The sequence below is a fragment of the Geotrypetes seraphini genome, chromosome 1, assembly GCF_902459505.1.
Source record: "Geotrypetes seraphini chromosome 1, aGeoSer1.1, whole genome shotgun sequence".
Taxonomy (NCBI): domain Eukaryota; kingdom Metazoa; phylum Chordata; class Amphibia; order Gymnophiona; family Dermophiidae; genus Geotrypetes; species Geotrypetes seraphini.
Window position 1 is genome coordinate 135430732 of NC_047084.1, and position 24217 is coordinate 135454948.

A 24217-nucleotide genomic window follows, 5' to 3' on the forward strand; every position below is an offset into this window, starting at 1 on the left:
TCATGATCTTGAAAGTCTAAGAACATAAGAACATCTCTATCATATCTCCCCTGAGCCTCCTTTTTTCCAGAGAGAAGAGCCCCAGCCTATCCAACCTCTCGGCGTATGGGCAGTGTTCCAGCCCTTTTACCAGTTTCGTTGCTCTCCTTTGGACTCTCTCAAGTACCCGCCATGTCCTTCTTGAGGTGCGGCGACCAATACTGAACGCAGTATTCCAGATGTGGACGCACCATCGCTCGATACAATGGCATGATAACTTCCCGCGTCCTGGTTGTTATGCCCCTCTTTATGATGCCCAGCATCCTGTTGGCTTTTTTCGAGGCTGCTGCGCACTGTGCAGATGGCTTCAGTTATGCATCCACCAGCACACCCAAGTCTCTCTCAAGTCTGCTGTCTCCCAACAATGCCCCCCCCCAATTTGTAGTTGAACAACGGGTTCTTTTTCCCTATATGCATGACCTTGCATTTTTCCACGTTAAAGCGCATTTGCCATTTGTTTTCCCAGTCTTCCAGCTTGTCCAGGTCCCTTTGCAGGTCCTCACACTCCTCCCTGGACCTAACTCTGCCGCACAGTTTGGTATCGTCTACAAATTTTATAACCTCGCACTTTGCCTCCTTTTCCAGGTCATTGATAAATATGTTGAAGAGTAACGGCTCCAGCACAGATCCCTGTGGCACACCGCTTGTGACTCCCCACCAGTCAGAATATTGGCCCTTCACTCCGACCCTCTACAGTCTACCCGACAACCAGTGCTTGATCCATCTGTGCACATCCCCTCCCACCCCGTGGTTCCACAGCTTCCTAAGCAGCCTTTCATGTGGCACCTTGTCGAAAGCCTTTTGAAAATCGAGGTAAATGATGTCTATGTGTTCCCCATTGTCCACCCGACTGCTTATTCCCTCAAAGAAGTATAGAAGGTTCGTTAGGCACGACCTTCCCTTACAGAATCCGTGCTGGCTTGTTCTCAGTAGGCCATTCCTCTCGATGTGCTCGCAAATGCTGTCCTTGATCATAGCTTCCACCATCTTCCCTATAATTAAAGTCAGGCTCACCGGCCTGTAGTTCCCGGGGTCACCCCTCGATCCCTTCTTGAAGATAGGTGTTAGAGAATGACACGGTGAAAAAATTGGTCCCCGTCACCGCCCCGTCCCCGTCTCACCATCCTCTGCACCGCCCCGTCACCGCCATTCCCTTCACCGCCCCATCACCGCCACTGCCACCCCATTCACCGCCCCGTCACCGCCACTGCAACCCCATTCACCGCCCCGTCACCGCTGCATACATAAAAGCCTCAAACGGGTACGATTTTATATACTTTTCTTTATTTACGTATAAAGGAAACATTCTTTAAAACTTTAAAACTCTTCTTCTAGTTCAGCAGCCAAAGCTCTAATTTATAAAATGACAATTGTATAGAATATTGTTTCTTTTTATACTTGAATAAAATAAGTTCAGTATAAAACTATTTGAGGCTTGTTGAAATGGGATGAGATGGTTTGTGGGGATGGGATGGGGATAGGGCCCGAGCTCACGGAGACAGAGCTCACAGGGATGGGGACCAAGTTCGCGGACAAATATTTTCCCCGTGTCACTCTCTAGTTTACAGCTCAATCAAGGCTGGCTCTGATGGGCTGCAAGTCTCCCCTCCCCCCAGCGATCACGGCAGGAGGGCACCCAACCCCTCCTGTAGTCCCCCCCCAACGGCCCTCCCGACAATCGCAGCAGAAGGGTACCCAACCCCTCCTGCCGGTCCTCCCAATGGCCTCCCCTAAGATCGCCGGCAGGAGGGTACCCAACCCCTCCTGCTGGACCCCCCCCAACGAACCCTCCCACCCCGGAACCCCCTTAGTCTTACTTTCCAAGTTGGACCGGACGGCTCCTCACACGTATGGCCAGCAGGCTTGCCTCCGTCCAAATGAGGCGGGCCCGCCCCTACCCTGCCCAACCCACGGGCTCCTAGGGCCTGATTGGTCTAGGCACCTAAAGCCACTCCCGCTATAGGAGGGGCCTTAGGTGCTTGGGCCAATCAGGCCCTAGGATCCTGTGGGTTGGGCAGGGTAGGGGCGGGCCCGCCTCATTTGGACGGAGGCAGGCCTGCTGGCCAGACGAGCGAGGAGCTGTCCGGTCCAACTTGGAAAGTAAGACTAAGGGTGGTGTTTCGGGATGGCGGGGTTTGTTGGGGGAGGGTCCGGCAGGAGGGGTTGGGCACCCTCCTATTGGCGATATAGGGGGCCATTGGGGGGGCCGGCAGGAGGGGTTGGGCACCCTCCTACCAGTGATCATAGGGGGGCTGTTGGGGAGCTGGAAGGAGGGGTTGGATATCCTCCTGCTGCGATCGTCGGGGGGGCTGTTGGGGTAGGCAGGAGGGGATGGGTACCCTCCTGCCGCGATCGTTGGGGAGGGCTGGTTCTGTCGGCATGAAGGGCTGAGCACCTTCCTGCCGGCGATCGTCCGGGGGGGGGGGCGGGTTCTATTGGCAGGAAGGGTTGATCTGACAAATGAGGAGCACGGTGAAACACAGGTAAATAGCGGTTCCTAGAAGGGGGTACATTGGCCTGCGGGGACAAATCTTTTCACCGTTTTTGCGGGCGGTGAAAACTTTTGTCCCCGTGTCTGCGGCGATTTGGCTTTGGAGTCTCCATAACCCGCAGCCAAACCGCAGCCACGCCGCAGCTCCCTGCGGGGATCGCTCCCCGTGTCATTCTCTAATAGGTGTGACATTCGCCAATTTCCAGTCCTCTGGTACCTCACCAGTTTTCAGTCCGGACTGAGCATAACAGAATGAAATGCACGCTGCAAGCCAATTGGATAACGTGCGTTTATAAACAGGATGTCCCAATTTATTCGGATCAAAGGACAGAAAGAGTTGGGGAGTTGATCTGTGGGGCTTAGTACGCTCCAAATAGTAAGCTAAAGCCTGCTTACAGTCCAAAGTATGCAAAGCCTGTTCTCCAGAATGAGAATGAGGTTTTGGAAAGAATACAGGCAGAACAATTGATTGGTTGAGATGAAATTCAGAGACAACCTTAGGGAGAAACTTTGGATGGGTACGCAGAACCACCTTGTCGTGATGAAAGACTGTAAAAGGAGGATCCGCAACTAGTGCATGTAGCTCACTGACCCTCCTGGCAGAAGTAAGAGCAATAAGGAAGACCACTTTCCAAGTGAGAAACTTGAAAGGAGCTGTAGCTAAAGGTTCAAACGGAGGCTTCATTAAGGCGGAAAGAACCACATTGAGATCCCAGACAACAGGAGGAGGCTTAAGAGGTGGTTTCACATTGAAAAGACCCCGCATGAATCTGGAAACCAAAGGATGAGCTGAGAGAAGTTTACCATGAACTGGCTCATGAAAAGCAGCAATAGCGCCGAGGTGGACTCTGATGGAAGTAGACTTGAGACCAGAGTCAGACAAAGAAAGAAGATAATCTAACAAGGTCTCCACTGCAAGGGAAGTGGGATCATGATGATGAAGAAGACACCAGGAAGAAAACCGTGTCCACTTCTGATAGTAACATTGAAGAGTGGCAGGTTTCCTGGAGGCATCCAGAATAGAACGAACGGGCTGAGACAAAAAAGTATCATTTGAAGTCAGCCCGAGAGATACCAAGCTGTCAGGTGCAGAGACTGGAGGTTGGGATGCAGAAGGGTCTCCTGATGCTGGGTAAGCAGAGAAGGAAACAATGGAAGAAGAATAGGCTCCCTGGAACTGAGTTGAAGTAGAAGGGAGAACCAATGTTGCCTGGGCCATCGTGGAGCAATTAGAATCATGGTGGCTTGTTCCCTCTTGAGCTTGAACAAGGTCCGGAGCATGAGAGGTAGAGGAGGGAAAGCATACAGGAACAGATTGGACCAATCCAGAAAAAATGCATCCGCTGCCAGACGGTGAGGAGAGTAGAGTCTGGAGCAGAAGAGGGGCAGCTGATGATTGTGAGGAGCTGCAAAGAGGTCTACTTGAGGAGTGCCCCATTGAGTGAAAATGGACTGGAGAGTCAAAGGATCGAGAGTCCACTCGTGAGGCTGGAGAATCCTGCTGAGATTGTCCGCTAAGGAATTCTGCTCTCCCTGAATGTAGACAGCCTTCAGGAATAATTGGTGATCTGTCGCCCAAGACCAAATCTTCTGGGCTTCCTGACACAAGAGGCGAGAGCCTATCCTACCCTGTTTGTTGATGTAGTACATTGCAACTTGATTGTCTGTGCACAGTAGGAGAACTTGAGGGAAGAGAAGATGTTGGAAAGCCTTGAGAGCATAAAACATCGCTCTGAGTTCCAGGAAATTGATGTGATGCTTCTTTTCCTGGACTGTCCAAAGGCCTTGAGTTTGGAACTCGTTCAAATGAGCTCCCCAGGCATAAGGGGAGGCGTCGGTGGTGATGACCAGTTGATGAGGAGGTAGATGGAACAGAAGACCTCTGGAGAGATTTGAGGATATCAACCACCATTGTAGAGATTGACGAAGAGATGATGTCACAAATATGTGTCGTAAGCAAGGATCCGTCGCTTGGGACCACTGGGTAGCTAGGGTCCATTGAGAAGTGCGCAGGTGAAGACGTGCAAGTGGTGTGACATGAACTGTCGAGGCCATGTGACCCAAGAGTATCATCATGTGCTTGGCAGAGATGGAGTGTAGTAGAAGCACCTGCTGGCATAGAGATTGAAGAGTTTGAAGACGGTTGGACGGCAGGAATGCTCTCATGAGGACTGTGTCCAGGACCGCTCTTATGAACTGAAGTCTCTGAGTAGGGATGAGATGTGATTTGGGTAGATTGATCTCGAACCCCAGAAGCTGTAGAAAAAGGATGGTCTGGTTGGTGGCAAGGAGCACTGCCTGAGAGGAAGTGGCTTTGATTAGCCAGTCGTCCAGGTAAGGAAAGACCTGAAGATGATGCGAGCGTAGAAAAGCAGCCACCACAATGAGACATTTGGTGAACACTCTGGGAGAGGAGGCAAGGCCGAAGGGTAGCACCTTGTACTGGTAATGACAGTGATTGATCATGAACTGGAGGTACTGTCTGGAGGCCAGATTGACCGGTATGTGAGTGTATGCCTCTTTGAGATCGAGGGAGCATAGCCAGTCGCCTTGATTGAGAATAGGGTAAAGAGTGGCCAGAGAAAGCATTCTGAATTTTTCTTTGACCAAGCATTTGTTGAGATCGCGAAGATCTAAAATTGGTCTGAGATCCCCTGTTTTTTTGGGGACAAGAAAGTAACGGGAGTAGAATCCCTGTGCCCCTTCTGATCTAGAGGAACTTCCTCAATTGCGTTCAGAAGGAGGAGGGATTGAACCTCCTGAAGAAGGAGGGAAGATTGAGGAGTGTTCAAAGCAGACTCTTTTGGCAGACTTTGGGCAGGAAGAGTCTGAAAGTTGAGAGAGTAGCCATGGCGAATGATGTTGAGGACCCATTGATCCGAGGTGATGATCTCCCAACGGCTGATGTAGAAAGTAAGACAACCTCCTATGGGTTGAGGAAGGAGGGCAGATGGTAGAAAACTGGCTATGCCCTGGAGAACGAAGTCAAAAGGGTTGGGTAGACTTCTGTTGTGGAGGTGGCTTCACTTGTTGCTGCTGTGGTGGCCTAGGGGTTTGTCGTTGTTGCTGACGTTGACGCCTAGGTTGTTGAGGAGCTGGTGGTAAAGGGCGAGCCACATAGCGGCGTTGATAGGCCGATTGTTGCCTAAAAGGCCGGGTAGGTGGAGTCTTCTTCTTGGTTTTCAGAAGAGTATCCCATCGAGTCTCATGGGTGGATAGTTTTTGGGTGGTAGAGTCCATGGACTCGCCAAAGAGTTCATCTCCCAGGCATGGAGCATTAGCCAAGCGATCCTGATGGTTGACATCATGCTCCGACACTCTGAGCCAAGCTAGACGACGCATGGCTACAGACATGGCCATGGCTCTGGTGGTAAGTTCGAACGTGTCATAGATTGAACGGACCAGGAACTTACGAAGCTGGAGAAGAGAGGAAGAACACTGGTGAAAAGCAGGTCTCTTGCGGTCAGGGAGGTATTTTTCAAAGGAAGCCATGGTGTTGATGAGATGCTTGAGGTAAAAGGAAAAATGAAAAGCATAATTACCTGACCTGTTAGCCAGTATAGCATTCTGGTATAATCTTTTGCCAAATTTATCCATGGCCTTTCCTTCTCTGCCAGGAGGGACGGAAGCGTACACACTAGCTCCTGCAGACTTTTTAAGCGTAGATTCCACCAAAAGAGACTCGTGTGGAAGCTGCGGCTTATCAAAGCCAGGTATAGGGATGACTTTATATAAAGTATCTAATTTACGAGGGGCTCCTGGTATGGTCAAAGGAGTCTCAAGATTTTTATAAAAGGTTTCTCTCAAGATATCATGGAGGGGTAATTTGAGAAATTCCTTTGGAGGCTGGTCAAAGTCCCGTGCATCAAGGAACACTTTGGACTTCTTGGACTCAGCCTCCAAAGGAATAGAAAGAGATTCACACATCTCTTTCAAAAAAGAAGTGAAAGAGGCAGAATCTGGCTTAGAGGATGGATCTGGAACAGAAGGATCCTCATCAGAGAGAAGAGGCTCTTCGGAGTCACCCCACAGATCAGGGTCCCTAATTTGGGAACTGCGATCCCGAGACTCCGGTGTGGAAGGTTCAAGGTGCCGGGATTTGCGTACCGACTTACCCGACCTCAAGGAAGCAGTGCCAGGAGAAGTTAAAGGCTGTATCGGTGCCGAAGTTTGAACAGCCTGATGCAGCGCTCTCGGCTCTGGTGCCAGAACTGGCATGGAGACTGAGGAAGCCGAATGAACCGGTACCGATAAGGTGGAAGCAGACAATAGAGGCTGCCCCACCGTCGGTACCGGGGGCTCAGACCGGACCAGGACTGGAAGGTTCGGTGCCAATAGAGCAGGAAGGAGCTGATGCAACTGCTCTTTAAGCTGCACCTGGAGGACAGCCGCAATTTGGTCGTCCAGCAAAGGCACCGGTACCGCTTTTTTTTTTCTGCGGTACCTGCGGTGCCACTCGACACCCCGAGGATGAGAATTCCGAGGTCGAGGGACACACCTCAATAGGGGCGGAGCGCTTCCGCGGGCGCCTCGTGGTCGGCAGGACTGGACTCGCTGCCACAGAGACCGGAGGGCGCTCCAGCGGGGAAGGCTTCTTAGCCGGCTTACCTGACTGTTGCGACGCCGGCGCGGTGTCGAAGAGGTGGGTGCCGACTGAGATGGGGCCGATGCCGGTGTCGCAGGGTCAGACATATCGGCACCGAAAAGTAACCGTAGCTGAATTTGACAGTTTTTTAAAGTTCGTTTTTTTAATGTGGCACAGCGGGTGCAGGTGGAAGCCCTATGCTCGGGACCCAGACACTGTAAGCACCAGTTGTGCGGGTCGGTCAGAGAAATGGGCCGTGCACACCACTGGCACTTCTTAAACCCTGGCTGGGGGGGGGGGCATGAAAGTAAAAATGGCTTCTGCCAAATCGAAGGCCGAGGCCTCGATGGTGGCAACAGGCCCCGCTGGGGCGAAACCGAAAGAAAATAAAAAAGAAAAGGATTTTTTTTTTTTTTTTGAAAACAAGAAAATAATAAAAGAAAAAGGAAATATTATTTCCTCACAGGTTTTCGAGCGGGAAGGCGATACAAAAAAATCTTTTCAACAGCCGTTGAAAAGGACGCGTCTTCTTAGCTCCACGGAAACTAAGAAACTAGGGACCGCGCGCCTCCGTCGGGCGGGAAGGCACTCGCGCGTGCACGGTGCGGCCTGCTAGAACTTTCCAAGTTCTTAGAGTGCAATCACTCTAAAATTGTCCGTACCGGGGCTCCGTCGGTGCCGTCACCCATCAGTCAAGAATATGCTGCCGTCCTGGGATAAAGGAGCTATCCATGAGAAAATCACATCCTCCTCCTATATGGGCAGTCACATCCGAGAGATAGAGAAAGCTGGGCCCCTTACAAAGGACTAGAAAAGGATGCCCAAGGTGCAGGCAACTTAGGCAGAAGACACTCTTTTAAAGGCTATGAACACCAAAAACTGAAGAAGCTAGAATACTACCAAAGGACATCATCAAGTCATACTGGATACTACTGTCTGTGGGCATTTCAAAGTACCCATCTGGCAAGCGGAAGTCAGCCACTGGCTATATGTGTGAAACTCACCAACTGACCCAATAGTGTAACCCACAGCTACATTTCAGACCGAACAAATACCAACAGTATAGCAGGAAAACCTATAAAGGGTTCCTGAAGGAGAAATAGCAAGAGCATAGAAACCAGCACTCCCTCCCAGTCATGTGAGAATGTACACCCATGACTAGAAGACAGTGCACATGCCGAATTGGTGCACAACTTGCTAAAATCAGCAATGTCGCCCAAGACTAGCGACTTGAGCCCAAAGGATTATTTCTGCACATACCAAGAAAATTTTTTTTTGCAAAACATATTTAGCCATAATTGGACAAGAAGAGAGGGGTGCTCAATATTGGAGGCTAAAGTCTTCACAGGGCCCACAGAAGAGATCCTCACAGCTACACCCAGGCCCTGCACTCCTTTGAGAGCCAAAAGACTAGGAGGGAGACCCTTGTGCAGGATTTTCAGAAACTGTCTCCCCCTAGAACTCCATAGACACCTGCAATCTTAAAACATACTAGTCAACTGAAGCAACAAGCTGACCCAAAGAAAACAGCAGCAGCAATACTATCCGACCAATGCCCTACCAAGCCTAGTATCCTGTCTCCACCAAGACCAAACCAGGCTGTCCTGCTATATAAGATTTTCAAAAAAGACAGAGAGCCACCGTAAGGCCGAAGACCGTAACCATGACTGAAATCCCCCCCACAGCGAAGGAGTTCAAGCAGACGAGGAAGACCTTTGGTCCGTGCCCCTCCAGCAACCCAGAGGAGAACTAAAAGAAAAAAAATGGCCACCACTGCCACAGAAGCAAGGCATGCCAAAAGTCAGTCACATGAGATCCACTGACTCTCTAAAAGAACTGATCAAATAGTGCCAAATAAAGCCCCAAAAGCACAAGGCAGGAAAGAAACCCAGTATCCGTTGGCTGACACACTGCAGCCATAGTGCTGTCCACTGCTAGTGCCTACCATGAAAACCAAACACTCTGATCCCACCGGAGGTCCAGCAAGTAACTGCAGGAACAGAAGTGCCACCGGAACACTGCCCAAAGGCAGCCTAAAACTACAGAAGCGGCACTGCAAACAGCAGTTCATTGTCGGCCCGAAACCCAGAGAAGCCACCAAGAGGGAAAGTTGTTTTGGTTTTTTTTAAACTGCAGTGCAGAGCCTTATCAGGGACAGGAGAAACAAAACATATAGTACTCACCACTCCTCCAAGCACATCAGATATACACACTGTTGGTTGTCCAAACTTGCCTGCAGACCATTGCACTCCCTCTGGGGCTTTCATTTCTCTTTTTTTTTTTTTGTGAGGGAGCAAGGAGTGCAGGATAATTTCCAGATGGGAATCACCGGGGACGGGTTGGGAACTGGCACCATCAACTATACCCTGCAATAGGCAACCAGAAAGCCTAATCCCCTCGCTCAACTGAATCGGCAAAGCCAAATCAGGAACCACCTCTTGTAGGCCCTGCTGTGCAGACGAAGAAACCAGGAGCAGGAGAAAGTCCATCCATCCACCTGTAGAGATAGAGAATACTGGCTTACCAGTGAGCATATGACAGAACTCAGCTTGATGCTCTCTATCTCCGCCTGCTGGTGGATGGACACAACCTGCTTGTCTCTGGATTCATCTGTTGCTGATGACAAGGAAACAGATTTCTTGCTCTATTGTTTCCTTTCCATTGACAACTGTTTAGTTCTTGCATATTATTTCTGCTTTTGGTACATTTAAATCTCTATCATAATTATTTTCCTCTTACAACCAACCGATATTGTTTTCCTCTAGGGTAGGGGTATCAAAAAGCACAGTTACTTACCGTAACAGTTGTTATCCAGGGACAGCAGGCAGATATTCCCACACATGGGTGACGTCACCGACTGAGCCCCGCAGCGGACAGCCTCGAAAGCAAACTTGCTTGAAGATCTCGATCTTTCGAGCACTGTACCGCGCATGCACGCGTGCCTTCCCGCCCGAACTAGGGGGCGCATCTCCTGAGAGGATCCTCAGTTCAGATACCTAGCCAAGAAGCCAACCAGGGGAGGTGGGAGAGTTGTGGGAATATCTGCCTGCTGTCCCTGGATAACAACTGTTACGGTAAGTAACTGTGCTTTATCCCAGGACAAGCAGGCAGCATATTCCCACACATGGGTGACCTCCAAGCTAAGTAAAAAGGGATGGAGGGAAGTTGGCAATTTACGAAAAAAGATTTAGCAAAACAGATTGGCCAAAGTGGCCATCCCTCCTGGATAAGGAATCCAGACAATGATGAGAGGTGAAAGTATGAACCGAGGACCAAGTGGCAGCTTTGCAGATTTCCTCAATGGGAGTTGATCGAAGGAAAGCTACAGATGCTGCCATAGCTCTAACTTTGTGGCCCGTCACTCGACCTTGCAGAGGAAGACCAGCCTGAGTGTAGCAGAAAGAAATACAAGCAGCCATCCAGTTGGAGATTGTGCGTTTTGATATAGGACGTCCTAACTTGTTTGGATCAAATGAGATGAAAAGTTGAGGAGATGTTCTGTGAAGTTGAGTGCGTTGGAGGTAGAAAGCCAAAGCACGTTTACAGTCCAAGGTATGAAGAGCGGCTTCTCCAGGATGAGAATGAGGCTTTGGAAAAAACACAGGTAGAACAATAGACTGATTGATGTGAAATTCTGAAACAACTTTAGGTAAGAATTTAGGATGAGTACGGAGGACCACTTTGTCATGGTGAAAAACTGTGAAGGGTGGATCTGCAACTAAAGCTTGTAGCTCACTGACTCTTCGAGCAGAAGTGAGAGCAATCAAAAACACAGCTTTCCAAGTGAGATACTTGAGGTGGGCTTTGTCAAGCGGTTCAAAAGGAGGTTTCATAAGTTGAGCTAAAACAACATTGAGATCCCAAACCACTGGAGGTGGTTTAAGCGGTGGATGGAGATTGAGAAGTCCTTTCATAAAGCGAGAAACGATAGGATGTGCAGAAAGGGGTTTTCCATCCAAAGGCTGATGAAAAGCAGCTATAGCACTAAGATGGACTCGAATAGATGTAGTTTGAAGTCCAGATTGTGATAAATGGAGTAAGTAGTCCAGAACGGATGTCAAGGAGGAAGATCTGGGTGGCAAGTGACGTGTAGAACACCAAGCAGAGAATCTAGTCCACTTCTGGCCATAACATTGTCTAGTTGATGGTTTTCTGGAAGCAAGTAAGATATCTTGAACAGACGGAGAGAATTGAGAAAAGTCTGTTATGCAGAAAGGTACCAAGCTGTTAAATGTAGAGACTGCAGATTGGGATGAAGCAAGGATCCTTGACTCTGCGTGAGTAGAGAGGGAAATACTGGTAGGAGAAGAGGCTCCCTGGTGCTGAGTTGAAGTAGAAGGGAGAACCAAGGTTGTCTGGGCCACCGAGGAGCTATCAGAATCATGGTGGCATGTTCTGACTTCAGTTTGACTAGAGTCTTGAGAATCAGAGGAAACGGAGGAAAAGCATAAAGGAACTGATTCCTCCAGTCCAGTAGAAATGCATCCGCTTCGAGACGTTGAGGGGCATAGATGCGGGAGCAAAATTGAGGCAGTTTGAAGTTGAGAGGTGACGCAAACAGATCTATCTGTGGAGTTCCCCAACGGGCAAAGATTTGGCGAAGAGTAGGAGAATTGAGTGTCCATTCGTGAGGCTGTAGAAGACGACTCAATTTGTCCGCCAAATAATTGTGTTGACCCTGAATATAAACAGCTCTGAGGAAGATGTTGTGAAGAATTGCCCAATGCCACAATTTCAGAGCTTCTTGACAGAGGGAGTGAGAGCCCGTCCCTCCCTGTTTGTTGACATAATACATGGCTACCTGGTTGTCGGTACGTACAAGAAGGAGATGTTGAAAAGCTTTGAGAGCATAGAATATCGCTCTGAGTTCCAATAGATTGATATGACACCGACGGTCTGCTTGAGTCCAGAGACCCTGAGTGCGAAGACCGTCCACATGAGCTCCCCATGCGTACATTGAAGAGTCGGTTGTGAGGTCTTTCTGATGAGGAAGAGGGTGGAACAGCAAGCCTCTGGAAAGATTTAAAGAGAGCATCCACCAATGGAGAGACTTCCGCAATGAAGGAGTTATGGAAATCAGTCGAGTTGGTGGATCCACTGATTGCTTCCATTGGGATGCCAGTGTCCATTGAGGAATACGAAGGTGAAGTCTGGCAAAAGGAATCACATGAACTGTAGAAGCCATGTGACCGAGCAGAACCATCATCTTTCGTGCTGGAACAGTTGAAAGTTGGAAGAGTTGTTGAGAAATCTGAAGCAGGGCGGCCTGACGTGGTTGTGGAAGGTATGCTCTCAGATTGATAAGTGTCCAGAGTTGCTCCTATGAATTGGAGAGACTGAGAAGGAGTCAACTGAGATTTGGGAAAGTTGATGTGAAATCCCAAACTTTGTAGAAAAAGAATAGTCTGTTGGGTCGCTGCAATAACCCCTGAAAAAGAGGGAGCCTTGATGAGCCAGTCGTCTAGGTATGGAAATACTTGGAGACCCTGGTTGCGAAGAGCTGCAGCCACGACCACGAGACATTTTGTGAAAACCCTGGGAGAAGAAGCCAATCCGAAGGGGAGAACTCGGTACTGCAGATGAAGGCTTCCTACTTGGAATCTGAGGTACTTGCGAAATGCTGGATGAATAGGGATATGAGTATACGCCTCTTTGAGATCGAGGGAACACATCCAATCCCCTTGGTCCATTAAGGAATATAAAGTTGACAGTGTGAGCATTCGAAATTTCTCTTTGACTAGATATTTGTTGAGAGCTCTGAGATCCAGGATCGGTCGCAAATCCCCAGTCTTTTTGAGAACTAGAAAATAACGGGAGTAGAATCCCAAGTTCCTTTGAGAAAGAGGAACTTCCTCCACAGCTCGTAGGAGAAGCAGAGCTCGAGCTTCTTGGAGAAGAAGGGGAAGATGCGACTGATTGGAAGGACACTCTCTTGGATGGCGATCTGGAGGCACCTAAAGGAGCCGAAGAGAGTATCCCTCTCGTAGGATGGTAAGCACCCAGAGATCTGATGTAATGAGCTCCCACTGGTGATAAAATGTGGAAAGGCGACCCCCTATGGGGAGGGGAGAATTTGGAAACAGAGAAATTTGAATGCTCATGTCGAGATTGTCAAAAAGACTGAGCAGGCTTGGTGGCAGCAGGAGTCTGAGATTTTTGTTATCGCTGTTGTTGAGGAGGACGACGAGGAGGAGGTCTTGAAAAAGCAGGAGTCGTTTTCTGAGGATAACGACGTGGAGTCTGTTTGAAACCTCTAGTTGGTGCAGGTTTAGGTTTTGGTCGAATGAGGGAAGCAAAAGAGCGTTCATGTTCTGAAAGACGCTTGGTAGCTGCCTCAATAGAGTCATCAAATAATTCATTTCCCTGACAAGGTAGATTTGCCAATCTATCTTGAAGGTTGGGATCCATGTCCACAATACGTAACCATGCTAAACGACGCATGGCTACAGCAAAGGCCGATACTCGAGACGAGAGTTCAAATGCATCATATGAGGCTTGTAACATGAAGAGTCGTAATTGAGAAAGAGTCTTAAGGATGAGTTTAAATTCTGAAAGACGAGTAGCTGTAATTAAGAACTCTATTTGCCATCATAGAGTTTTGGTATAAACGGCGATCAAACTTATCCATGGTACGACCTTCTCTACCTGGAGGAACTGAAGCATAGATTTTGGAAGGATGTGCTTTCTTTAAAGAGGATTCTACTACCAGGGATTGATGAGATAGTTGAGACTTTTCATAACCTTTACATGGAACTGTTCGATAACGGGATTCCAATTTAGATGGAATGGCAGTGATGGAATAAGGAGTCTCCATATTACGAACAAAGGTTTGTTTCAGAACAGGAGTCATAGGTAATCTGAGGGACTCTTTCGGTGGATGAGGAAGCTCCATATCTGCTAAATATTCAGGAGTATATTTAGAATCTGAATGAAGATCCAGTTTGAGAGCTTGTCCCATATCAAAAATAAATTTGGCAAAAGAAATGTATTTGGAATCAGACGCTTCCTCAGGAGATACACTGCAAGATTTAGGAAGAGCTGAGTATGAGGGAGAAGCCTCTCTAGAATATGGTGAAAGTGGTTCTGAGTCTAGACGTAGAGTCACAGAAGAAGCTGCACTGTGAGGTGGAGTAAGAGAATGCTTTCTCTTCAGGCTCCTGGATGGAGAAGTACCAGGTGTACGTGGTACAGAATGAGTTGAGGTCTGTGGTGAACTGTCTCGACGGGGTGGCTTCGATGGTGGAGTCTTCGGTCGAGAAGGGCTTCGAGTCGATGCGCGATGATGTCAAGATCTGTGCTTCTGCTTCGAAGAATGAGGCAGAGAAGTCTCGGTATCCAATGCCGAAGACTCCCTCCGAAGCTTGGGAGCAATAGGTCTCGAATGCTTCGACCGGTGCTTCGGAGGAGGCAAGTCTGGAGAAGAATCAGACGAAGAAATTTTCTTCGGTGTCCTGAATCGGCCTCGAGATACTGGAAGCTCTGGTTGTGTGACAGGCTGATCAGTCCGAGGCAAGGTCGAGGACGGGACCAATTGAGCCACTAAGGAGGAAATCTGAGTGGTGAGTATAGATTTCAGCATGTCCTCCAGCATCGGCACCGAGACAGAAGATTCTGACCTCGTAGGTGCAGCAGTACGCTCCGAAGAGGGCGACCTCGAAGGTGAGTATTCCCTTATCTTGGAGATACGCTTGGAAGATGGACGTGCAGAGGAGTCTGGTGGCTTCTTGGGTACGGTACCTGAAAGAGAACCCGGAGACTTACCCCCCATAGAAGACTTCGCAGATGGCACCGTCTTCGAGGGAACCGAAGCAGGTAAGGTTGAGGCCTTCGAGACCGAAGCTCCAGCCGGAGCCTGGGTCGAAGCCTTCGAGACCGTAGTCGTCGATGTCGTCGGAGTCAAAGCCTTCGAGACCGGGGCAGCCGCCGAGGTCGAAGCAGAATCCGAAGGTTGCTCCATGTCTCCGAAAAGTTGAAAAAATTGAGCGCACCGGCGTCAAAAAGCCCGTGGAGTAAGAGTGAAACAACGGTGACAATCTTCTGGGGAATGAGTGGGACCCAGGCACTGTAGACAGCGGCAGTGGGGATCGGTGACCGAAATCACACGATTACACTGGCGACAACGTTTGAACCCGGTAAGAGGCCGGGACATGGAAAAAATAAAGTCCGTGTCTAACGAAAGGAGCAAATGGGCCTAGGCCCAAGGCTCACCGGCCGGACACGAAATCAAAGAAACAATTGAAACTTTTTTATTTTTTTATTTTAAGAAAAGAAAACGAAAAAGAAATAGGAGAGCACAGCGACCGAACTTAACTGAAAGAAAAGAAACAGCCGCGGTGAAGAGAAGGCAATGCTGCAGAGATGTAGAAAAACGTGTCTTCTTGTCTCCGCGGAATTAAACGAACTGAGGATCCTCTCAGGAGATGCGCCCCCTAGTTCGGGCGGGAAGGCACGCGCGCATGCGCGGTACAGTGCTCGAAAGATCGAGATCTTCAAGCAAGTTTGCTTTCGAGGCTGTCCGCTGCGGGGCTCCGTCGGTGACGTCACCCATGTGTGGGAATATGCTGCCTGCTTGTCCTGGGATAATGTCAGTTATTGAGGGCTGCAATCCAGTTGGGTTTTCAGGATTTCCTCAATGAATATGCATGAGATCTATTTGCATGCACTACTTTTATTTTATGCTAATAGATCTTATGCATATTCATTGGGGAAATCCTGAACACCCAACTGGATTGTGGCCCTTGAGGACCGACATTTGACACCCTTGCTCTAGAGTCTACAATATTTAGGTCTACATTTCTCATTTCGTAAGGTTTTTAGTACACCCTATTTCATTTTCAAAGCCCTTCCTTGCCTGTTTTGCTTCTAGAGCATTTCCAATCCAATCAGCTTAAGAAGAAACATTAAACAAACTAAAAGCAGGTTTCCTGTATGGGAATACACAATGCTAAATTCTAAATCTAGTCAGTCAATGATACTAGCCAGCAGTGGGTTCACCCTATAGAGAACCGTATTTATAAATATAGTGGAGAAAAAGCTTCAAATACCACACAGAGACAGCAAACAACATAGATTTTTATTCTAGAGACAAGACTGATCATAGCTAAGAGTACTAGGAGAAGTATATTGAAGAGGCAGTTTTTAATGGTGGAAGAAAAAGGTCTAAAAGTATTCCTACTATTCTGAAAGATACAACTTTATCCCATTTCGCCATCAAAAAAGTTCACTCATTTAACAGTTACATGTATTATACAATATAGCAATAAAAAAAGTATATATTACCTTTAATCTGCATTTCCCATTCTCTAACACTTTCCATTTGTACAGCATTTAAATCTGATAGGTCATCGTATTCGTCTCTGAGTGCATGTTTATCAAGACAAAATGTTGCTAGTCCTCGGGAAGCATCTCTGCCAGCAAATATTCCATATGGACCCTCTGGAAAGAAAAAGAGAAAAAAAAAACTCACGTTATTAATCTGTACCAATATCCAAATATAAAAATATTTATACCATGCTCATTAAAACCCTATATGATACTGTTACTAGGAGAGAGAGAGAAACCAATTCAACTAATCTACATTATTACTATCTATCTATACCAGTTTAAGACTATATACTAGCTGTCAGCTATATAAGCATCCTCACCTGCATAATATATCTCTATCCTAATCAGTTTGCTTTCTTTCTTTAACCCTCTGAGCATTCAAGTTCCCATACTGAATCCAAGAAACCCAGCAAATCCCCCAATGGTTTATTTTTCATTCTTCAAACCAATGCCCTCACTATCTGTCCTAAGCATCTTCAGTTGAGTCACTGTTGGTCCCTACCACCTATGCTGGTGGGTTATAACATTACTAGGAAGCACACAAATAGCACTGGTCAACAAAATAAAGTTTTTCTTTGCTACTGAGAACTTAAGAAGTGTTCTTAGTTAATTTAATCTAGATTGCCAGCAAATATGAGCTAAGTTCTCCCCGTCCTTGATATAGTATAAGTGAAACACATCGGCAAGGGGACAAACCGCACATAAGTTAAGTTTATCAAACTATACTTAATTTATCTATTTTTGCTCACTAAAAACAAAAATAATCATGACAACAGTAAAAATGCTAAATCGGGATCAATGAGGATTTCTACCACAGCGAGTTATGTTACTCGGGTGGCAGTCAAGATCCCTAAATTAACTAGAATAAGTATGCTTTATAGCTGTTAAATTCAATGCTGTCTGAGGTTATTTATTAATATATTTAAGACTTTTTGAGACATTATATAGTAAAGAGAAGATGGAATCATCCCAGTTGCCATGACTCTCCCTGCAGATTTTTCTGTCTTGAACTTTTTTGGGGTGGGGGATACTTATGCTTCCACTGCATTGACTCCATTTTGGACTCAGGATCTCTGTGATAGACCCAAGTCTCATCTCCAGTCACCAAACGACGAAAAAAAATTCACTTGGTTTTCACAGAGCATCTGCAAGTTCTCCTGATAGCACTGGAGCCTCGTGGCCTTCTGGCATTACATCAGCATTCTTGGAACCCATCTAGCAGTAACATTGGACATTTCCAACTTTTTATGATTATCCAAACTGTACCTGTCGAAATTCCCATTTCTTTAGCTATTCAAGAAACCTTAATTCATCTGTCAAAGTTAAATCCTTGATTTTCTTGCACATTTCTTAGGAGGTTGCTTCCACAGGCCATCCAGTGCAAGAGTCATCTTCAATGGACTTTCTACCCTACTTAAAACTGCTTGCTCCAAAATTTTACTTTTTAGGATGATGGGGCAGACTCACTGTAAACTGCAGTCATGCGTTCATGGATCTCCTTTGACTTTTTCCCTTCAGTGAGAAATTATATCACTGAATGGTGCTCCAAATCTAGCAGTTTCTTTCTTGATTCACACGAGGACTCTCCTGACATCCTGTCTCAAGGAATGTTAAGACTCACAATGAGCTGCAACTGTGCATGAGTAACCTTGAGACATGTCATAACATGCACCAACTTGTTTCAACATACTTGCTTTTTTTTTTTCATACTCGGGTATACAAATGCTAGGTAGCATTTGTATGCCTGGTCTTTACATAGAGACCATGTCTGTTATTAAGACATGGGGGAAGCCACTGCTTGCCCTGGATCGGTAGCGTGGAATGTTGCTACTCTTTGGGTTTTGGCCAGATACTAGTGATCTGGATTGGCCGCTGTGAGAACGTGCTTCTGGGCTTGATGGACCATTGGTCTGACCCAGTAAGGCTATTCTTACGTTCTTATAAATTATTGAACGTCCCTCGTAGCTACAATATACAAGCTTGCCTCTAACATCAGGGCTTGCAGATCATGATTTTTTGGGGGGGTTAGACTGTGAGCTTTTGTGGCCATTGCTTTCCAGCTTTTTTTAAGAGGCTATTTTATTTTTTATCTAGTTTATTTGTTTAGTCTCACTTCTTGTTCCCTTGCTAGGAAGTGTATTGCTAATATTGTTGTTATCATTGCTATCTGTTTTACAGTTTCAGAATTATCTATCCAGGATAGTATTTCAGTCACATCTTATATCCACAGTATGTCGCCTAAAAGAAAGAAAAAAAAATCCAACTATCCAGGAACCACCACAGAAGTGTGATAAAAACCAGCAGATTAAAAAAGAGGTAATTGATGAAAAAATTGCCCAATTTGTTTATGCAACAAACTCTTCTTTCTGTCTGATTGAAAACCCATATTTCATTAATATAGTTTAATCACTGAGACCAGGATACAGTCCACCCAGCAGAGTAGACATTGCAGAGAAACTGCTTGATAAAGTGTATGACAGAGAAACGGAGCAATGTGCAATAAGTCTAGAGCGGGGGTCGGCAACCTGCGGCTCCAGAGCCGCATGCGGCTCTTTTCCACCTTTGCTGCGGCTCCGGTAGTGTGTCACGCAGGCATGCACCTTACAAGTCCAGCGTCGCGGCGGGAAATAGCCATGCTGAGCAGTGAGCTCAGCACATACACAGATGAAAGCCTTGCTTGCTGATTGGTCCGGCGGCCCCGCCCCGCCGTGCCGCCGGACCAATCAGCAAGCAAGGCTTTCATCTGTGTAGTGCTGAGCTCACTGCTCAGCATGGCTATTTCCCGCCGCGACGCTGGACTTGTAAGGTGCCTGAAAAAGAAATCATCCTGGCCGGGGTCAGTGTCATGCTCCGGAGATCTACAGCCTTCCTATCTCCCTCTCCCTTCTACCTGCTTCCGGCCACATCCCCTGCTCCGCGGCTCTCTTCGGCAACTCAGCAGCAGCGATCGACACAAGCGTCTGACGTCGGGGCCTACCCTCTGCGAGTCCCGCTTGTTTCAACTTCCTTTTTCCACAAAGGCGGGACTCGTAGAGGGAAGGCCTCGATGTCGGCAGCTTGTCTTGATCACCGCTGCTGACGAGTTGCTTAAGAGAGCCGCGGAGCAGGGGGGTGTTGCCAGGTGCAGGTATAAGGGAGAGGGCCAGATGCAGGACTTGTGGGTGAGGGAGGAGAAGAGAGAGAGGGGAGGGAAACAAAAGGAAATATTTCATACTGGGCTGGGCCGGAGTGGAGGGAGGGTGGAAAGATTCTGGCTACAGGGTGCATTAACAAAGGAAAAGGGGGGAAACCTGAAAATGGAGATAGTGACACAAAGAAGAGAAAGGGTAAGCAGGACCTACTGAATAAGGATAGAGATACAGAGGGGACATGAAGAGGAGGTGAAATAGAGACATAGAAGTAATGCTGAAAAAGTGGGGGGGGGGGAGATAAAGACATTGAAAGGGCAAATGGTGAACATGGCGTAAAGATAAGGACAGAGACAAATGAAGATTCTGAAAAAGTGGTGAGATAGGGATATAGGTGAGATGGACACAAAGAAGGGTGATGCTGGAAAATAGGTGGAATGGTAATTCTGACAGACACAGAAGGGAAATGCTGGATCAAGGAGAGATGGGGCTCAGGCTGGATGGAATGAGGAGAAATGCCTTGTTGGCCCGGAACTTCCTCTCCTACGTCAGAATTGACGTCAGAGAGCGGAATGCTGGTCAGTGCAACACTTCTGCAGGGAAAGCTTGGGACGGCGGTGGCTTGGGGGCTGTTCCCCGATTGCGGTGGCAGCAAACTGAGTGGCTTGGGGGAGGGCACGGAGACAGAAAGAAGGGGGAACAGGGAGACAGAAAGAAAAAGTTGGGGGAGAGAATGAGGTCTGGAGGAGAGGAAACATACAGGAGGCTGAAAGAAAGGAAGAAAGATTGGATGCACAGTCAGAAGAAGAAAGTGCAACCAGAGACTCATGAAATCACCAAATAGCAAAGGTAGGAAAAATGATTTTATTTTCAATTTAGTGATCCTGTATATAGCATTAAGATAAGAAACAATATATGCAGTGTTAGATTTGTTTTATAATGGTTTTGCGGCTCCAAGTTTTTTTTTCTTTTCGAAAACGGGTCCAAGTGGCTCTTTATGTCTTAAAGGTTGCAGTCCCCTGGTCTAGAGGATAAAATTGCTAACCTAAGTATTGATGAGTGGAGTAATATCCACAATGATCCTGTTGTATATGCTTGTATAATAGAAAGAGGCAATGTCTTTCTTGCAGAAACAATTGATACCTCAGGAATACATAACAACATAAGAATTGCCATACTGGGACAGACCAAAAGGTCCATCAAGCCCAGTATCCTGTTTCCAACAGTGGTCAACCCAGGTCCCAAGTACCTAACTAGATCCCAAGTAGTAAAATAAATTTTATACTGCTTATCCTAGTGGATTTCCCCAAGCCATCTCAATTATGGCCTATGGACTTTTCTCTTTTAAGAAATTATCCAAGCCTTTTTTAAACCCTGCTAAGCTAATGTATTTCAACACATTCTCCAGAAATGAATTCCAGAGTTTAATAGCACATTATGTGAAGAAATATTTTCTCCAGTTTGTTTTAAATCTACTACTTAGTAGCTTCATTGCATGCCCCCTAGTCCTAGTATTTTTGGAAAGAGTGAACAAGCAATTCACATCTACCCTTTCTGCTCCACTCAATTTATAGTCCCTCCTGCTCCTCCAGGTTCCAGCAATGCAATCAGGGCTTTAGGCCCCACCCCAGTGCATCATGTGATGCACGCGGAGATGCCTAAAGCCTTGATTGGCTCAAGTGCCTCAGGATCCTCCCTTGGGAGGGGCCTGAGGCACCTGAGCCAATCAGAGACTTCTTTAGGGAGGAGCCTATGGAAGTCCCTGATTGGCCAAAACAATGCTCCCCTCCTGCTCCCAACTTTCAGGTACTGGGGGTGGATGGGCTGGGCCCGACGGCAGAAGGGAGTTGGCATCTCTCTTGCCATGTTTGGGGGGATGAGTTTTATGTTGTCAGCAGGCCATATTCGTGAGGGCGGAGGGCAGCATCTGTTAAGTTCGGGGGAGGGGGGTGTCCTGACAGCAGGAGGGAATTGGCATCCCTCCTGCTATATTCGCGTGGGCAGGGAGGGAAGCGTCAAGTGGAGCGACTGGTGACAGGAGGGAGTGGGCATCCCTACTGCCATTTGTAGGTCACGGGGGGGGGGGGGGTCTTGTTTGTCAGAGGGGGGCTGGCGGTTTTGACAGGTCTGCCTGTCTTTTTTTTTTATGGGGCAGATATTTTGTGTGTGTAAAAAACACAAAGTATCTCTGCCTTGGGGGAAAAAAAAAAGACAGGCAGACCTGTCAAAAAACCAGCAGACCTGTGGGTAACAAAGTTACCAGACGAACAACACGGATCATTTCATCAACTGTCCAACCCACAACCATAAATCAACAAAAAAAGAGGGTTTTGTTTTTTTAAATAATAGAAAAATTGTTCAAATCACTATTATTGCACATGTAGTGTCACAAACTTAATATACCTAAATCTATATATATATATATATATATATATATATATATATATATATATAAAATCGGAGGTATGTATGTGTGTATGTATGTATGTGTGTGTGTATGTACCGCGATCACGCAAAATCGGCTTGATCGATTTGAACGAAACTTGGTATGCAGATCCTTTACTACCTGGGATGATATGTTTTGGGGGTCTCGCGGCCCACCTGCACATGTGGGCGGAGCTACAAACAGAAATCAGATTTCACCCATTCATGTCAATGGAAAAAATGTAAAAAGCTGCCAACACAAAAACGGCTTGCCCGATTTGAATGAAACTTGGTATGCTGATCCCTCACTACCTGGGGTGATATGTTCTGGGGGTCTCGCAGCCCACCTGCACACGTGGGCGGATCTACAAACAGAAAATCAGATTTCACCCATTTGTGTCAATGGAAAAAATGTAAAAAGCTGCCAACGCAAAAACGGCTTGCCCGATTTGAACGAAACTTGGTATGCAGATCCCTCACTACCTGGGGTGATATGTTCTGGGGGGTCTCGCTGCCCACCTGCACACGTGGGCGGAGCTACAAACTGAAAATCAGATTTCACCCATTCATGTCACTGGCAAAAATGTAAAAAGCTGCCAATGCAAAAACGGCTTGCCCGATTTGAACGAAACTTGGTATGCAGATCCCTCACTACCTTGGGGTCTCGCGGCCCACCTGCACACGTGGGCGGAGCTACAAACAGAAAATCAGATTTCACCCATTCATGTCAATGGAAAAATTGTAAAAAGCTGCCAACGCAAAAACGGCTTGCCCGATTTGAACGAAACTTGCAACACATCTTCCTTTTCAGTTTAAGAGCTTGCAAATTCCAGTGAGACTTGCATTCTCTATCACAATCAACAAATCACAGGGACAGACTATTACATACTGTGGCATGGATTTAAGATCCCCCTGTTTTTCCCATGGTCAACTCTATGTTGCTTGCTCAAGGGTGGGTTCACCCAAGAATTTATATATTCTTGCTCCTGGAGGTGAAACTAAAATTGTTGTTTATAATCAAGTTTTGTGTTAGTTGTATTGTATTCATTTTGTTAAATATTTCACATTATAATTTGAATATTGTACTTTTTATAAAGCTGTAAAAAAATAATTTCATTCACCACTATAAAGTATCTTTATTTGAATCCATTTACAGTGTTATTGCTATAATTAAATACCCGTGCAACGCCGGGGCATCAGCTAGTAACAAATATAATTAATGTGTTATTTGAGTTGGTCACCCAGCAACCCAACCCATTTTATCAATCTCCCCAAGTAAGAGAAACTAGGAGGATGAAGTATCATACAGTGGCCTCAGACTCAGTGCATATGACCTCTTATAACATATATGTTATTTCAGGTCCTTATTCTGGATTTATACAATGCCATATAATCATTATGTCAATCCTCCATCCCACTCTTAATTTTCAGTAGCATTATTTATTAAAAAGTTAATTTATTTGTTCTCAAAACTCTAAAACTCTGTATGAATGAATAAACTATATAAAGTAAACAGCAACACTTATCTAGGTGGCCATCTGCCAAAACCAACATTTTATCTATCCTTTATCTATATAGTTCTTCAACGGTACATCTTTTGATCTCGTGGCTGTCACATGACTAAAGGCCAAGTGCTGTCCTGTGCGTGGATGAACTATTAAACAGGCAATGAACAAGTACATATGTTGCATTTTGCTAGCTCTGTTCCGGTTATCGCATAATTTAACAATTGTCTTTAATTTTTGATTCGCCCTTATACCTTTGTTGTTGTCTAGTGATTTTATCTTTCTAATCATCTCATTTCGCATCTCTGGTTCTGCTGCTCTGTGCTCCATCTATTCACTCTTTCATTTTTTTTCTCTTTTCTTCCTGCCCTATATCCATCTATCACAATCAACTTCTCTTCCATTTTCTTCCTCCATTTCAAATCTGTCCAGTTTCTATCTCTTCTTTTACCTTCCCTGCCATTCATTGGCACCATCTCCCTCCCTTTCATTTATTTTCCCTCTTCTCTTCCTTTCTTTCTTTCTTCCCTCCCTCTCCCCACCACTCTGTGCTCACCATTTCTCTCCTTCCCTCCAAGGTCACCTTCTCCCTTGTTTTTTCCATCCCTATTTCCAGAATCTGGCCCTCTCAAACATCACCCTACCCACCATAATAATAATAATAATAACAGTTTATATACCGCAGGACCGCAAAGTTCTATGCGGTTTACAATGATCAAAA

General features: G+C 46.6%; 1 protein-coding gene across 2 annotated transcripts in view; it reads right to left on the minus strand.

The window, feature by feature from the left end:
* PGRMC2 (progesterone receptor membrane component 2) overlaps positions 1 to 24217 on the minus strand; it is an 82772-nt gene that overhangs the window by 18242 nt on the left and 40313 nt on the right. Inside the window, exons 2-3 of one of the 2 annotated variants that reach the window (XM_033939112.1) lie at positions 16395 to 16550; positions 9551 to 9612 (exon numbers count right to left, since the gene is read on the minus strand). In XM_033939112.1, coding sequence (XP_033795003.1) covers positions 9551 to 9612; positions 16395 to 16550 — 218 coding nt within the window. The remainder of the gene's footprint in view (positions 1 to 9550; positions 9613 to 16394; positions 16551 to 24217) is intronic. The other variant, XM_033939105.1, reaches the window with a different exon arrangement.